The sequence below is a fragment of the Vanessa tameamea genome, chromosome 16, assembly GCF_037043105.1.
Source record: "Vanessa tameamea isolate UH-Manoa-2023 chromosome 16, ilVanTame1 primary haplotype, whole genome shotgun sequence".
NCBI classification, from domain to species: domain Eukaryota; kingdom Metazoa; phylum Arthropoda; class Insecta; order Lepidoptera; family Nymphalidae; genus Vanessa; species Vanessa tameamea.
Window position 1 is genome coordinate 7,387,328 of NC_087324.1, and position 18,553 is coordinate 7,405,880.

The following is an 18,553-nucleotide window of genomic DNA, read 5'->3' on the forward strand; positions in this document are numbered from 1 at the left end:
TTATTTTCCTATAAATAAAAACCACAAAAAATATACTTTGGCAAAATATACACGTATTCTTGCAATAAAATTATATTAAATTTTAAACCATTTTTATTCCCGCGAAAACGCTGTCAGTCATTTTGGAGACGTCACACTGATAAAAACAACAGTTGTGTATATACGACTGGCACTCATTCATCGTTAACAGTTATAAATATTTGGTGGTTTTTGGGATATTAATGAATTACAATCACTATCGTTGAGTATAATGTGTAAAGACTAGCATTAAAACTCCGGAAAAGTTGTTTATCAAAGTGCCAGATGATATTGAAATGACAGTATAATTTATTTTTCACTACCGAAAATACCCTATTAAGAGCGTCTCAATTGATGTTTATTTTCGTTTAATAATGCTAAGCACAGGTTATTGTTTTGAGAAACTTCACAACGTTATCATGTTTTTCTATTTATTAAATGTATTTAAATAGTTTTCTAAATATTTAATTAAACAAAGGAATTATTATAACAATTAACCATGAATATTTAATATTATATTATTGTTATTGTAAAATAAAACGCAACTTTGTATTAGACATTTCTAACGTCACTAATGTCATATTATGAATGTGTCAGTGTCGTGTCAGGACGGTAAACATGTGGAGTGTAGGTATAAAAAGATCGTGAAAGATAACAGTGACTTACATTGAAAACATAACTTGAAATATGTGTTATAAATAGTACTTAATTTGGAAATTGGTTACTTAAAAAATAATTTAAAAATGATTCCGGGGTACGGTGCAGTGACGCAGGCTCTCCTGGGAACACTATTCACGTGGGGACTTACAGCTGCAGGAGCCGGTTGTGTGTTTTTTATACGTGGTAAACACGTACGTAGTCTTCTTAACTAAAGTTTATTTATTATTCTCCAGATATTTTCTAATTTAACTGTATGTTTTTAGAGAAAACTTCTCGATGTGTCACTGGGTTTTGCCGCTGGTGTTATGACAGCTGCTTCATATTGGTCGTTGTTAGAGCCAGCTATTGAAATGTGCGAAGCATCTGGTTTATACGGAGATAAAGGGCAGTACGCTTTCGCCCCAGTCGCAGTGGGATTTCTGTTTGGAGCTGTATTTGTATTTGGAACTGACAGATTCTTAGATTATTTGGGAATAAATTCAACTAATATGATGATGAGTAAGTAGACTTATATAATATTATATGTCAGACAAAACTCATAATATTCTTGTGTTTATTTTCATTTTGAGCATTTAAAATATTTGTCTTTTACAAGTTTCTAGTACTATATTTAAAAAAAAATTTTAACCTTAATAAATATAATATAAACCTTCAAATATATTATATCCTCATATACAAACAAAAAACCTGTTACATTTATGAATAATTCCTCGAAATAGTATGGTACATTTAAAATAATATATATTGTCTTGAAGGCCGTTTAATACATACAAATTTTTTTTTAGTATACTTCCTGTTTTGTAATTACATTCCAATAGATTAAAATTAATAATATAAACATACTTTTTTGATTAAGTAATTAGTTTTTTATATGGATAAGTCTAGTAGTAGTAAATAAAATAAAGTAGTAGACACAGATACTTTTTAAATTAGGTATCATATAACAACAAATTAAATATGATAGGTATTGATATAGTTAAAATATGCTCAATCTTTACCAATCCATCAGCTGTACAAAGTATAAAAATATAAAACATAATATAAAACAAAGTCACTTCCCACCATCAGTATAATATTCTTTCTTATTGATGATAATGACACCAATAGCTTTTGGTGTCATTATCATCAATAAGAAATAAGGGTTTATATATTTAATATATGCTTATTTTAGTAGGGAAAAGATTCTTTAATATAAAACTTGTATATAAACCCTTATTAAACATATGTGAAGCCGGGTTGGGTTGATAATATGAAATAAAACTAGACACAAAAATTCTGGAACAATTTTTAACATTTATACAAAATTGTCATGTGACACATTTAAACATATAATTATTCTTAATATGAATTATTATGCAATTGAAATTTGTATATAAATATTTATATGTAGTAAACCAGGATACAATACTTTACAAAAACTTTCACATTCGGAAATCACTTTTAGCTTTTTATAAAGAAAAAGGCATAATGCTAGAAAAAAGGATAGGGTAATGAGATGTTTTTTTTTGTTGTTATACTTTAGCATAAATTTAAATTGTTAAATTTTAGTTACTTTAATCTCAATGACTTTTGTATGTCCAATTTATTTTTAATATGAATATTAAGGACTACCGCAACTTCATCAAACAGTCAAAGCAAGGATAGGCAAAACCCACCCAATAATCACCCCCTACTTAGTCATACATTAGGAAATGCTTCTTTGCAATACTAAATTTAAGTGAAAAATGTTGAAATAGAGCCTTTGAAGTTTTATGAGCAATCCTACTTATAAATGTAATCTTTTTGTTATCACCTTTTTATGATATACAAATTATTTAGCGTACTATCAAAACTATGCTATGATTATTAAAGATTTGCAGTAAGATTATACAGGTTTTCAATTAATTTTATTTACTTTTGTAATCAGTTTAACAAGGCATAATTTAAAAGCAATATTGCTTAATTTTTACGAGGTTTCCTCACGATTTTTTCACCGCGGAGCACGGCATGTATTATACACACAAATTAAGCATATGAACATATCATGCAAAAGTAATTTCTTGATAGCTAACTGTACCTCTCGAGATCGATAGTTATTTAAAGTGCACCTTATGTATGTGTGTATGCATGTTTAACTAGTATAATTTATATATTCAAACAGTCATTCGTTTTGAAAGACCACGACGCTATGGAAAAAACATGAAACAGATGAGCTTAAGTTATTTGAAATCGGAAAACTAAATTGAAAATATTATCGGAAATAAAAATAAATCGTTAATGTTACCGATAAAAAAATATATTTTCATATTACACGGAGACGCAATATATAGACGAGTAAAAGGGTCACGTGATGGTATGTGGTCACCACCTTACGTAGACAAGACCATTGGTACCATCATTTTTTTAACTATTATTTATATGGCCAATGCACCGCCAACCTATGTAACTAACAATAAGATGTTACAATGGGACACCTTGTGCTTTGTTACTTACATTGGCTTACACACCCAACCATTCTTAGTATAGTTGTTTAGCGGAAGAATATTTGATTAGTAAATGGGACCTAGGTGGTCTTCCACAAAACCCTACAATTAAATAGGAACTGTGAATAAAATGTTTAAGAAATTATATATTTGACTTATAATATTCGTAAAAAAAAACAAAATACGACACCAAACAATAATTGTAAAGTTTTAGTTAAATTTTATTCAGAATTATAAATAACAAATAACGAGATAAGTATATATAAATTTCAAATTTAGATCGACAAGATTTCGTTTGATTGTGCGTTGATTATATTTACTTTCAAATCAGCTGTTGCATAATGATGATCTCCTTCTGACAAATTTCGGTCAAGGTTTTCAAGAGACAATACTAGAGCACTCTATTTCCTCACACTCATAATCTGATGGGACAGCATACCGTCACGAGCGGAACGAGTTCAGGCATAAGATTGAGGTTTTACGTGCTTACTGAGGCACGGTCTACTTTTCGTATTTAATTCTATATGTTTTCATTCTCGTTGATTTCTAGCTAGGAACATGATCCATGTTCGTAGGCGAAACAATTTGGAAAGCGTCCCTTATATCCCAGTTTTTGTTAGGAATTATAAAAAAAAAGGTTTTTTAATTGCTGTTATTGTAAAAATTTTGTCTGTTAATTCAATTACTTATTAATTTTATGATAAATGTATTAATAAAATTTACATGATTAATTATTTATTTGTGTATGACTTTGTAAACGAGGAAGTCGTCGTATTTAATTAAGTAAAGATATTTGCCTTCATTTACGGTTCGTCAGTAAAGTCTAGAAACCGCCAATGTTCTGTTCGTTCGTTAATCACATAATTAATTGAGTTAAAGTTTTGACTATACATAATCCTGGCTTTAGCCCGCAGCTAAGGCCGCGTGTTAGGTAGAGGGACAGTCATCAGGTGTAAGGTATAAAAAAGAAGCATTTGTCTCCTTCCTCGGGGAGCTTGATTCATATCGAATTTGATGAAATTCGGTTCAGTAGTTTAGCTATGAACAATAAGCGTAACAGCAGAAAGACAAAATTACTTTCGCATTTTTATATTAGTATAGATGTCAAAAGCACGTTATTAAAATTAAATAAGAATACATTTTTTTACCAACTTTTAGTAAAATCTTTATTAGATACCCTATATTAATTGGTATGACTGTATGATGCACTTAGCAAAAATGTCACTCAAAAATTTTATAATAGTATTAATTAATAACATTGACAAAATAAAAAAAAAGGTTTAGCGTAATTTAGTCTTCTTACTGTTGCTATTGAAGCGACTTAAATAGGATCAGTAATTTTTAAAATTTCAAAATAGAAATAAAGAAGAATTAGGAATATTGTATGTGAGAGAAACTTACCAACTACACACATATGACTATAACTTTCGAAAATTCAGCGATATCCGATAAATGCTATTTTACCATTTATTATCTTACATAGTTATGTTAATTAGATTACTGAAATAATTACAGGACAATGACCTGAAATTCGCGATACATACTACATATGAGATATTAAACTAAACGAAAATACTGATCGGTGTTCAACTTACGCGAACAGTTAGTTTAAATAATAAACGAGATTTATGCACGTTAAGATTTCTTCTATCTTATCAGGGATGAGAGGAGCTTGTGACACGTGCTCCTGACGGGCGACTTATTCAAGACCATGTTATCTTTTATTGACAATGAATGGCTCTTTATGCTAATTGAATAGTATGTGTACATGGAATACATATAACGTTAATAATCTGACATTACATGACTTCTGTGCATTCTTGATTTCAGTTTAAACTACGCTAATAAAATAATATTTTAATATTTATTTATTAGATTTTTGGATCTTTAGTAACAAGAGATCAATATAGATCAGAGGCGCATTAAGTTCTGTGTCTTCTATAGGCTGAGCCAAATATTATTTAATAAACAAACTATTTATGTTGGAGTATCGATTCCGCAAAACATTCTGTAGTAAACAAAGTTCAGCGCTCGCAGACAAAAAAAACGGCGTTCGTAAATTTGGTGACGTACGCTATGTATAGACCAGCTGAGCCTTCACTGAACGTAGTTTTGTCTCTTGAATCGACTGTATGTGTATTCAGCTTTATAATCTGTATTCAGGAAAAGTATTTAAACTGAAAATAAGTATTGTTAAATAGTTTGTTTGAAAGAATTTTGTATTGTTTCATGATTGCATATTTATGCGGGTATTTTGATATTTTTGCAGGCAAATGAAACACGCAACATACATGGCGTCTCTCCAATTTTTTAAATTATGATTGTGGTTTTATCCATGGAAATTAACTGTCAGTCAGTTTTTCCAGTAAAAGTTTTTAAATGTAACACGATCTACAGATTTCTTTATTTATACGTCACAATATATTTACAACAATACTATGTATATTCACAGTAGCATTGATCACTTTGATAAAATCAGTGAAAATAAACATAGGGTTATTCTCTTTAAGAAAATCATATTTTGTAGTGCTGGTCTAATAAAAAATCTTTCAGATGAAACTGAAACCAAATTTAGTTGTAACTACTGCAGATTAAGCGAAAAAATCAAACGCTTACGTACTTATTATTTAATTCTCAGCAATAACAAAAACCAACAATTCAAAAGAGAAGATCGAAGATCTGGAAATGATGACGGCTCTAAACAGGCGGTCATCCAACCCTACACTGGTTACTATGGAGACGCAGCCAGCAGATTTCGCGGATTGTATAACGAATCAGCACACTGCACAGAGGCGGCGTGGTCACCATCATTCTCAGAATTCATTGGTTCGTATATTCTTATCAGTATCATCTAACCCGATCACATTTTCACCTTTTTCATTTGCGAATTATTTTTCCATCCAGTGCCAATTTAACACTTTCCCTGCTAGGTAAGCGAGGTAAGGAGGTTTTCCTCGCTTTGTTTCCCTTAATAAAGCACGAAATCAATTTTAACCACCGGAAAGCTATCATGTCAGAACAGATCAAAGCAACGATTTTAATTTAAGATTTTCGTTAATGCAGATAAGATAACCACCTCGGTTCACCCTAAAAAAACTAACCTTACATACATATTGAATAAAATCGGTGGTGACAGTTATGTAAAAAACTATTTGTAAATTTTCAGAAAACAGATGGTGGGGAAGGCGATCGTCGCGACAGTGTGGCGCGTGCGTTAGAAGCGCGTCAGTCGCAGTGGAAGAGAATAATGCTCCTCGTGGTCGCCATCACTGTCCACAACATACCCGAGGGGCTGGCGGTGGGCGTAGGTTTCGGCGCTGCAGCGTCTTCCTCGCAAGCCTCATTCCAAAGCGCCAGGTAAGTGTCATTTTAGGTACTAAATCTTAAAATATGTGATTCCCTTGTTAAACTATAGATGCTTAATTTTAAACAGATAAGATTGAGACGGACAAAAATATACAAGCCGCTACGTGCACCATTAAATTACTATAGAAGTAGTACTACAGATATTTCGGACTACCACCTGACTAACTACAGAAGTACATTAACTTGAGTATAATCGTAATATGCACCAACTTATATGGACATTACATGCATTAAAATGAATTATATTTCCGTGACGTCATTAAATATGAAATATAATCATATATAATAAACAATCTTTATTCCAGGCAATTTCAAACCCATAAGATATACAAAACATACATTAAAATTTAAAAATAATAAAAGAAAATAACAATAAAATCAAAATAAAACATTTAAAAAACTTAACCGCAATGAAATTAAGAGTAACTATAAGTCTTTTCTATCTCTTTTTAGATAGACGATATGGAATACAGAGGACAGAATTCTGTTGTTACTCATGGCTACTCTGCTGTAGAATGAGACCCTGAGTTTCTGTAGTAGCGCGGCAAAACATGCAACTCGGCGAACATGTCAGTCGCACTATTCCGCCAGGGCAAGTTCATCAACACCCGGAATGCATTATTATATTGTACACGAAGAGTGTTATACGCACTCCTCGTGTACCGGTACCAGAGTTGGCTGGTGTATAACGACTGACATTATGCCTTGAACAGCGTTACCTTCACTTGTTTAGAGCAGTGGTAGAAACGTCTGGCTAGCATGTTACTTCTACAGGCTATACTGCGCCTCTGTTGTTCCAAATCGTCATCATCCGATAAATTATCTGTTACAATATGCCCCAGATATTTAAATTTGGTAACAATTTTTAACTCTGTTCCACATAAACTTATCGGTAGTATTATATCAGGGCCTCTCTTATATTTAAATATCATAACTTCCGTTTTCTTTACATTGTATGTTAGGTGGTGTCTAGTTGCATACTTCTCACATATATTTATTAATTGCCTAATGCCGTTGACCCACGGACTAAGCAGCACCATGTCGTCTGCATAACTAAGGTTATTAACGCGCACTTCACCGACCTGGCCTCCGACTCTGGTGCTGCTCAGTTTCTCGATCAGCTCGTTTATGTACAGGTTGAATAAGACCGGCGACGTCAGACCGCCCTGCCTAACTCCATTTGTTACATCATCATGATACATCCGCATTGAAATCACCAAGCACTAACACTGTTTCAGTATCGTTCGTTTCGATAACCGCACTAATGACACCCAAACATTCCGTAAACAAAGGTAGATTGTCCGCGTCCTCCGTAGACATATATACCGACATTACTATGAAGCTGCGTCCGGCGGTAAGCTGAATACACAGCCGCGACGCGCGTCGATCCGGTGTCGATTGGTCTTACATTCGGAAACACAGAATTTTTCCATAATATCGCTACTCCCCCGTAAGGTCTTCATTTTAGTACGCTTGTCGTGGTCTACCGCTGAAACTCCGTTACTGGAAAAATCAGGATGGATTTTGTCCAGATAACCCAGGTCTTCTGGAAATAGCCAATGCTCCTGGAGTGCAATAATGTCATGCTCTTCAAATCGAGAGGCGTATATGTAAGATAATTTGGGCACTATTTTAAGTTTACTAGAGGTAAATATAGCTTTACCCTGCTGATTGGGGTTTTTGTTGCCTGTATAAGTCTTTTTCTTTTTCTTCTTGTTCACGACAGTCGTAAAACTATCATCAAAATTTATTTCATCCAAGGTATTATCTATTAGTTCCGTCGTTTTCACAAGGCTATCAGTTCGTCGCCTGTATTGAGTCTTATTGGAACTTCGCAATTCGGTAGGCTTAGGAGTGATAGTTATATCGTTCTCGGTGCGATCAGCTGATGGGGTCGCATGCGTGTTGGTCGCTGCTGGTTGCCGTGCAGACAACGCACTCGGGACGCGCTTGGCTTCGTTATTTGAAAACAAGCCGTTGCAAGATTTTGCGCCAATCTGTTGCTCACTTTGTGTCTGATATTGATTGGTTCTAATGTTTTCTATCTCTTGCTGTAATTGAAACAACTCAGATGCTTTAACGTAATCTGTTTGAATACAGTGGATGTTTCATTTAAGCACTAAAATATATTTTAGTAGGCTCGTTACGTCCACGTAGTCGAATGTCACCGGCGGAAGACGGTGAAGATCTTTCGCCACGAAGGTGGGCAGTGAAGCGGGCTCGGTTTCTTTTAGAACTTTAATAATATCCTGTAATAAACGCTTGTTCTTCCCGTCCCCTTTTCTTGTAGAACGACAGTTTGCTGCTTCGAAGAGAATGGTTTTAGCAGTTGAAATGTCCGCATCTTTAAAGTTAGATTCACAAATCTGCACCAAACTTATTTCGTCCATAATATCAATTTTACATTGTAAAAAGTACAGTAATTCGTTTATAACTAGATTATTGCACTTATTCGACAATGACATTTTATTATTTCGTTAATTAGGCGGGTAGATAGTACAGGTGCGTTGATGCACAACCGCACGCGGAAGCGGCGCGCGGGGGACTGTATATATTTAATTAATATATTGATATTTTTAAATTAACATATATCAATATATTAAATAAATATCCTCAATTATAACGTTAAATTGTCACGAGTTAATGTTAGACTTATAATCGTATACTACCCCCTCTTACAAAAAAACAAACTTACGTAGGATTCTATTTAATCTTTAAGGAAATGCAACTGCTAAGTTTAATTAAATAAATCTACGATAATAATTGAACAGATTTATTTTTAATTCAATTACTACTATCTAATGTACGTATTTATATGAAAATAATAATGTACTATCTATATCTATATATAAAAATGCCACTTAATATTTGTGTGTGCGTGTGTAATCTACCAGAATATTTCCATAAGTATAATATAGATTTTCTTTATATTTATTCCAGTTTAAGTGTCATATGAATTGGTTGTGTAGTTTATACTTAGTATAATCAAGCATACCGACGAAAGTTAAACTATATTTAAAAAGATGATACATAATCTTCAGTTTTGTTATGTCATTTGTTAACTGTAATTATTTCATAAAATTCCAACTTAGTTTTATAAATAAATCACTCAATTGTTTGCTGTGTATATATTAAAAATATTCGTTCATAAAATATTGTAAGTTAAGTTGCTTACCAATATTATAAAGACACGTACTTAATTGTCATCACTATAGTATATATTGTTGAAAATCTTTTAACCCGATAGAGTATATGTTCGTCAAGTTCAAATTTTATCAAATATACATTATTGAAATGCATTCAAGGAGTATTACAATACCAAATATGTACTCCCATGTGTTACTAGTTAGTAAGTTGTTGATTGTTGTTAATATCTCGGCTTTTGTGGCTCCTCTCAAACACTGACCATTCAAGCAGGAAATGTCATAAGCAAATGGTTTGGTCCTCGCTACCGGAGACATATCCGTCAAAGATAACGTTTATTCATTTTCATCAATAAAGTCTAATGACTTTTATTAAGACGGAATTCGAACCCAGTATTAAATGATCTTCATTCGTAATAAGTTAGCTAGACGATGGGTAATATCCTTCGTGACAATGAAAACAAAAGCTTTTTTTCGTATTATAAGTATTGTGAGCAATAAGTCAGAGGAAACTTGTCTAAATAAAATTAACAGGTAGAATAAAATCTGCGAGTAACATCAATGATAATGTTGTTATATGTATAAGATCACACTTTATATCACTAAATATTATCTGTTTTTTTTTTCATTTGAACATAACATCCAAAATATGGAGACTCGATAATAATAAATATTTATTATTAATAATAGCATTTTAAATAATAAATTAATTATATAAAATGATTAGGAATATAATTTTTATCGTTAGTAATGCTTATTATGAATCACCACTAAACTTTGAATTTCCCAGAAATTCCTTTGAAGCGCCCAGAAAAATCTAGTATATACTAGTATTATTCGTATATAAAAGTCGTAGAAATGTCAAACATAAGCAAAATGTGAAACCGATAGACAGTTCTTAAATAATGAAAAGATCTATTCAGCCACGATGGCGGATCCCTCCACGTTAAATTAACTTCTAATAAAATAAACTTACCAAATACAGATTTAATTTAAATTATAGGAAATTTTTAATTGGAAAGCGATATCTCGATTTAAATTCTTCACCCGTAAACATTTCGATATGATGTCATGGTATTGATAATGTATATTAGAAACGACCTTCAGTAGATTAGATTCAGGTGAAAGATGCCAATGAGATGCGATGCGCTAATTAGGGAGCGTTCAAGTATTACGTAACGCAATTTTTGAAGATTTTTGACACCCCCTCCTCCCCTTGTAACGCACCGTAACGTTTTTCTGTACCCCCTCCCTCCCTCTCTAAACATTACGTAACATTCAAGTGACCATTTTTACCCTATAGTCGCAAAAAGTTATGTTATAGTTATTATCTTTGGTATAGTTTTAATTAACTTTGCGGTAATAATACTAAATAAAACAAGAGATTTTGTTTATTTTTTATTAATTTTTGGCTTTACACATAATCGTTTTCGTCTGAGATCTGAAGTCTGAGACAGTCTTGCCATACACGTAACGACAGTGCATTTGAACACTCTTGTGAGATGTGAAACAGATCCCACAGGCTGGACATACTTTTATCTTTAGGTCGGATTGTACAGATGGACAAAACCTTTTAGAGGAGGTGATAGATCAACGAACAACCTCACAAGAAGTGGCGAAGACTTGGATGTTCCTTTGTCTAGCAAACTGGGTACTAGGAGATTGCTTGGCGTTTGAAGTATGGGCAAGGTGGCGGCATGAAAGTATCCGCAAACACAGATTTCAATGCACTTCGCGGTGGTGAACAGCAGGATTCATCCGCGCATTTTATAACCTGTAAGAAATATTGCTACTCACGGACGTGAACGCTATAGCACGCCAAATTTGGTACGCGTAATACTTGAACGCCCCCTTATGATATTTTACTTCTGTTTCCATTTAAATAAGTTGATACGTAGTGTTTATTGTAGAAATACTGAAAACTATACAAATAACGCGCATAGTACTTCAGTCACGATTGTTAAAAATAATAATTCTATTTAATTTTTTTATAATATACAAAATTTCGGTTCTAGATTATTGACTGTTGTGCCGTTCCTTCATGTAATTGACCAAAATAACTTATTGTAATCGAAACTAAACCAACACGTAAAATTTCAACTCCGCAGGATATTATTAATTGATTCTAATTTAGCTTGCAACCTTTGACCGAAACAAAACGACACAAGTTCAATAAAACTTGTAAAAACACGTACAATTTTAACTTCATCCTATACTAATAAGTGTCAATGGCGTTTCAATGAATAGCAATAGTTGCAAATATTGCGAGCGGGATTGCAGATAAATAAGTCATTTACGAATAGGACTTTAGTTTTATACAAGCATTCAGTGCAGATAACCCCTCGTCGTGGTTTTTTTTTTTAATCGAATTTCGAAAAAGATTCGGTCATTTTGGGAAGAGCAACTGAATGTTAAATACCGCCTTGATGCGGTCGGTCGTGTTCTTAAATATCATGTTAGCCAATGCACAATAGTTTTTATGAATACTATTTTGTACCTAATTAGGTGTGTTACTTAAAAGTTGATGTAGTTTGGCACCAAATGAAACGTCATGACCCGTGAATTGCTTTGGCCAGTTAAGTCAATCTATATTTAAACGATGATTATCTTATATATTGCGCTGATTGGAAATGTCTTTTCAATATTTATCGAAACGATAGCGTCAACGAATACATAAATAATCGATAAAAAGTACTTAGGAATCTCGGTATAACTCAAGAAGTTTAAAAAAAAATGTATGTACCGTACAGCGCAACCTCTTTTTCGCTACTAATACTACAATGCCCAGTAATACTGCCATCTAACGGTATAACGTAGAAGTTTATCAACTATTTATTTTCAGTCGTTTAGTTTCGTAATGTCAAATGTTAGTCGCTTGTATGTTTCATCAAATAGATGGCACTACTTGTTATGTGGTAAAACTTTGAATACAGTGTTTCTTATACTTCCACATATTATAGTATCCACGTTATATAATACAAATTAATAAAAATAGGATTAAATTAATAATATCAGTTATTCATTTCTATTTTATTACAATCAGGTCAAAATATAGAGATATAGTACATGTATGTATCTCTGATTGTCTCGGTACTAATACATAATATATACGTATACTTTTATGTAGCAATAAATAAAGGTGAGTGAGTTTAACATAAATTGTAAGCGTAGAGTGACCTAAATAATACTTAAAGAATAATGTTTTCCAATAATTACCAATTATGGTAAAGTCTATTGTGCGCACGATTCGACGTATAATGCGTCGCCATTTTGTTACGTCAGAAGGAACGCGAGGCACCGGAGGGCGCCGTTGCAGGAATTTCATTGATAACTTGGCGTGAGCAGAATAAAGGTAGTTGCGCTATGAACTCATCACGGACTAGATTCCAATTAGATTAGGCTCTATATTTTTTTTATTCCGTTAATGAATTTCCAAGCGTCACGTATCCTGTATCATTACTAGATACCATTATTAGAAGAAAATGTTTCAAAGGCCCCTCCTCCTGGTTACCAAATATCGTAAATTTCTGGGTCACGTTATAAAGCTTCATCTGTATAGTATCTAAGTACATAGTTTTATTTGCATTGATAAGAGGAATACGTTAGACGATTTAAGTATGTATTTCTAAATCAATTAAATGTAGTTTTTAATAGGATGCTTAGTGTTAATATGTGTTAACTATTTTTGACTAAAGAAATGTGAAAAAAAATGTCTGTTGTGTGACTAAACGAAACGAGTTACTGTTTTGAAATAACATCGGAAAGTTGTCAAATTGTAATATCATCGCGTTTTTGTAAATTTCACTTTTATAACGTAGACGGTCGGTCATAACTGTCACGGCTCGGGCCATTTCGTAAGCTATAAATAATCTATATTTTGTGAAAGAAAAAAAACTGGGAAATTGTATCGTCTCGTTTCATCGATCGTTTGGCATGGAGCAGCCGTCACACGCCTACTTACGGTGTCTGCATGGTGATCGCGACGCCTACTGCTAGAGTTAATTTTGTCAATAAGTGATTATGAAACGTTTAACGCGCTGTTTCAGCACTAATTAAAGCTGACATACATTACGGGTGGATCGTCGAAAATGTCAATTCAATGCGATTTGTAGCGATGACGCCAATTTTTCGGGAGCGTTTTAAATTTTTATTCGTATCTAGTGTTAAATTAGTTTTTCGGCAACATTTTTGAAACATACTTTTTATTAGAATTATTATAGGATTATTTTAGCAAGAACATAAATGATTATAAAGGTTCTACATAAGTGCCTTATATATGAAATATATTGTTAAAACCGTCGTATAAGTTTTCGTTTGATCATAAGTGAGGAGACGCGGTACTAGAATTGGCGAAGACGGTTCATTTGTAGATGCGGCGAGTGGAGCCAAATCGCGTGGCGGGTGAGGGCATCGACCCGCGCCGGCACAGACGTTGCCGTCACCGCCGCCGACGCCGTTTGGTGAAACTATTTCACTGAAAAATCCGCAGGCCTGTCGTATCATTGAAGTCAACCTTGACAATTTGTCGCGTCGTCTATACCGCCGCGTGGGTGCCCCAGAGTACCTATTCATAACCGTTAAATATTGCCAATTCACAGCCTCGTAGATATTTTCAAAAAAGGCGATGTCGAAAATTATGAAATATATAAAATGAATTTCAGAGTGCTCGCTCTAAAGTTTCTTGATCTTTTCATAATTATAATAATGATTCGTATAATTGGCATTTCCTCAAGACACAATGCATCTATTTCTGTTACGTACGAAAAGAGATCCGCAAGCCGTCCATGTGTCACTATTTGTAACAGATTTTTATTTTTAGAACCTATATGTCACAACTGCAAGTCTAACTCTGTGCCTTGATTAAAAATAGGTCGATAATTATATTATCTTTATAAATATATAAATAATTCAGTTTTATTGAAAAATTAACTCAAACTTTTCTAAGATCTAACTATTAAGATCCCCTTATTATTTACATAAGAATTCAAAAGTGTATATTGACAGTGACATTTTTTTTTTACTTATGAGCAATAGAATATGAGTTAAACGTCGTCGAACAATAGAAAGATGATTCAAATAAACTGTCATTTTAAGATTTTTTTATATCTTTAGAACGATTTTCTTATCAATTTAATTTTCTTTTTCACTTTATGTATCACATAAAGTGAGTTAACTTTCGGTTCTTAAAATTATATGATAGTTTTTAAATTAACAAACCTATTGAGGTGTGGTTGTCAAAGTCATTATTTATATACTATACTAAATACATAGTCGCTGAACGCATAAATTAGTTCGTTTTATGAAGTTCACTTGATATTTTATAGCGCGAAACATTCTTAACGGAATAATTTTGAACTACCTACTCTGTCCATTATATTCATCGTTCAAAAAAAACAATCATAGAGCAAATGTACCCACATGACGTTATGCTCATTTGTCGCATCAACTTTAGCGCGCGACTTTGCTCTTGTAAACGGCTTAGGCGCAATTATAACTTAATTAGGCCGAATTCAAACTTATATTTTAAAGATTATGTAATATTTTTCCTTGTAAGTGCAAGTTGAAATGTTATTATGAGAATATTCAATTATTGATAATTGATTATAATTGTTTTCGAAAGGCAGCCAATGGGTTATTTGATGGTAAACTGACGCTTATGCCCCATAATAGTACTTTAAGAGCATAGTTTGTCAGCGTGGGAATTTATTTTAGAACACACACATAGGTACTTTCCAATAATACACTTGCATTGTGCAGTGTATCGTACGCACCCCCTAGACAATTAGTTGCTTGTTTTCGTTGCAACGAATAAATTAAATTTTCATTGCGCGTTCATAACGTAGGATTTATAAAAATACATTTATTTATGAGTAATGTATTAGCTATAAGGATGTCACTCGCAAACACAATTATAAATTATTTGTTAGCATAGGGTGCGGTCAGAGTGCATTAAGATGCCTCATATACATTATGATTTTTATTGATTCTACTGCTCTCCTCTAACTAAATAATTATTTTCTGGATATTTTAAGGTTGGTAGGTATAACGAATTAGGGCGTTAAGACACATTAAATAATCACTTACTTAAATTTTATAAATAAAAATAATGGAGGTAAATATGAATCAGTTTTTTTTTAATTAACTAAAAACTAAAGACATAAATCTTCTTGGTTAAACAAGTCAATTAAAATTATTTTATATTACACAAAAATCAAGGGGGCGGCCCGCTGACGGTATCTGGTCATGAAAGGTACTAACTAAGTATAGCATCAGTACAAAATGGAATGTATATAAACCGTTTTTGCTTAGTTTTTGTTTTTGTTTTTTTTTTTTTTTGTTTTTGTTTATGCACTATTTTAATTAAGCATTTAAATAATTAGGAATTAAGCAGACGAACTAAACGACATGAGTTTGGGTATGAGTTGGCGTTTGTTTTAAATTTCGTATTAAGAGAAAAAAATAAGCAGGATAGTGCAAAAATTACATTACATTCAGGTTCATTCGGGTATTCACTACGTTCATCCTTACAATTTTGTACTTTTAATTCGACATTAGGGGAAAATAGTTACCCTTCGTACACTTTTCAGATTTTATTTTTTTACGATGTGATTAATTGTCGTATTTACCTAGTTTATGTGCTTAAGTGTAACAAATATATTATAGTTTGTTACAAAAAAGTCCAAAATTCTTATGACAAAAGGTTAAAGGGTTATAGGCTTTTTTCTACATAAAATATTTGTACGAACGTACCCCACGTATTGGTATGGTATGGTATGGTATGGTAGGGGTACGTTCGTACAGTAAATGCGGTAAATTCGTACGCCATGGGGTAGATTCATACAGGGTAATTAAAAAGCCAATTAAAATCGTTAAATTTTTACTAATTATTACAAAAATATTTATTTATCAAAGAACTAACTTAATAATATGTGACTTGACTAATAGTCGATACTTCTTGAAAAGTAAAAATTAACAATTGCATCCCACGACACTCGCGCCCCACCCTTATGCTAACTTGTCTATGTGTGCGTAGACGATTCGCGAAATTATAAGACTCGACTCGAAATAAAAACTGACGTGCTCCCACCTTGAGATCTGGGGAGGGACTGAAAATTTATTGACAGCGATGTCGAATAATAAGTCAAAACCGTCAAATGATTTTCTCCATACTAAAAAGTATGGACGACGAATGCCAAAAAGTAAGCAATATTTAAATAAAAATTACTATAATATTATGTGATATAATAGAAATTTAACACGGTGAACTTATTATTTACACTTTTGTGTCCCCATTTAACCAAAAATACACGTATAAACTAGCAGCTAAATAGCTTAAAAAATGTTAATAGAAAAGGTCGATTTCGGTGTTTGGAGTGATGTTGACGATGAATTTACTGAGTTATTAATACAAATTTTATAAATATCGTGCGGTGAAACTTGAGATCTATCTATTAAGATACTGAATGTTTTTTTTCATCCATAATCAATGCTCCAGTTTTAAGATATTTCGAAAATAGTAAGCGCTATTTAGGCGTTCCGCAAGGACTGTCCTCTTAAGGAGTATAAACCATTTCTTATACTATGCTTTGCGATCTACGGGATCTACAATGTTTGTCACTTGTGTTTGTAACACTGGGTTACCTACTCAAATTTCACAACACAGCTGTGTTCTGAGTATCGCCGTTTGCCAGGAGAATAAATGTTTAGTTGATGGTACGCACTCAAATAGGCATGCAAAAATTTCAGTAAAAAGCATGTGGTTACGTATTTATTATAGTTATATTTTACCAAAGTACATGATTGTTCTAAAATAATTTACATTAAACATCTACGAGTATAACTTTACATTATGTAAACTCATACATACAAAATAAACAAATTAACGAAAAAATTAAAATGTTGATGCGATTTTTTAAATTTTTTCTCTTATATTCATATCCATGAAGTTAAAAGCTGATTTTAAGAGTGAACAAACCCCAAGCGAAAATTAAAAAATCTTTATATAAAATACCACCGCTTCCGACATCTTGAATGAAATATAATTACAAATTTTGCGTAATCACCACATCGACAAGTAAAATCATACAAGGAAAAATTTATAATAAAAGTGTATACGGATGCTGCTTTCACAATGATATACCTTAAGAAAGCGAATGAAACCATGTATAAAGTAATAAAACACGATTTGTATCCTCATTTTTATGTTTTTTTATTGAATTTTGTATATCAAACCGTAACACAGAAAGTGTTTCGGTTCGATGAGTGAGAGTTAGCCAGTATAAAGACAAGGGACTTGACTTATTTCACATAGTTAGTGGTGCTTTGTCGCTTCAAGAAATTGCTTATATTTCTATATATGAAGACTTATCCTAATTACTGTAATTTCTATTATATAAAGTAAACTTAAAGCATACATTTCCGATTGCTGGAAATTCTTTTCCTCTTAACGAGAATCTTTGGATTTTATCTACGCTGCTTTAAACGCGTTTCGGGGTTTAAGAATTAAAAAGAAAAAAGATTTATAAAGTACATGAAGTCAGTGCTGCTGGCGCCAGCATTGGAATTAAAAATATATATATTCGATTAAATCGATGTATTCTTTCACTTTGGGCCATCACTCTAACGATATTTCTGTTCTATATATATATACATTATTATATTGTATTTATAATCCAAAATCTTGGATCACAAGACTCCTTTTTTACAACATATTTTGATCTTTTTGAATGAAACTGTGACAATTGTTGTATAGACACGAGGAGGAAAGGTAAACTAATAACACCTAGTTTCCGTCTTAAAGTTAATACATCCTTCCTGGAGCACGGTATTCGTTTCTTTCATAAGATTTCAGTTATTTTTGAATTAGCGTATTAAAAAATTTAAAGCTCACGTCAAAAAAATATT

The 18,553-nt window shown here is 32.5% G+C and overlaps 1 protein-coding gene across 1 annotated transcript in view; it reads left to right on the plus strand.

Moving 5' to 3' along the window:
- The first annotated feature begins 602 nt into the window (after window positions 1-602).
- The window catches only part of LOC113402985 (zinc transporter ZIP11), a 56,563-nt gene continuing 38,612 nt past the window's right edge, over window positions 603-18,553 (plus strand). The window contains exons 1-4 of the mRNA XM_026643389.2: window positions 603-869; window positions 942-1,176; window positions 5,779-5,966; window positions 6,307-6,497. Of these exons, the coding sequence (XP_026499174.1) occupies window positions 762-869; window positions 942-1,176; window positions 5,779-5,966; window positions 6,307-6,497 (722 nt within the window). The 5' untranslated portion in view covers window positions 603-761. The remainder of the gene's footprint in view (window positions 870-941; window positions 1,177-5,778; window positions 5,967-6,306; window positions 6,498-18,553) is intronic.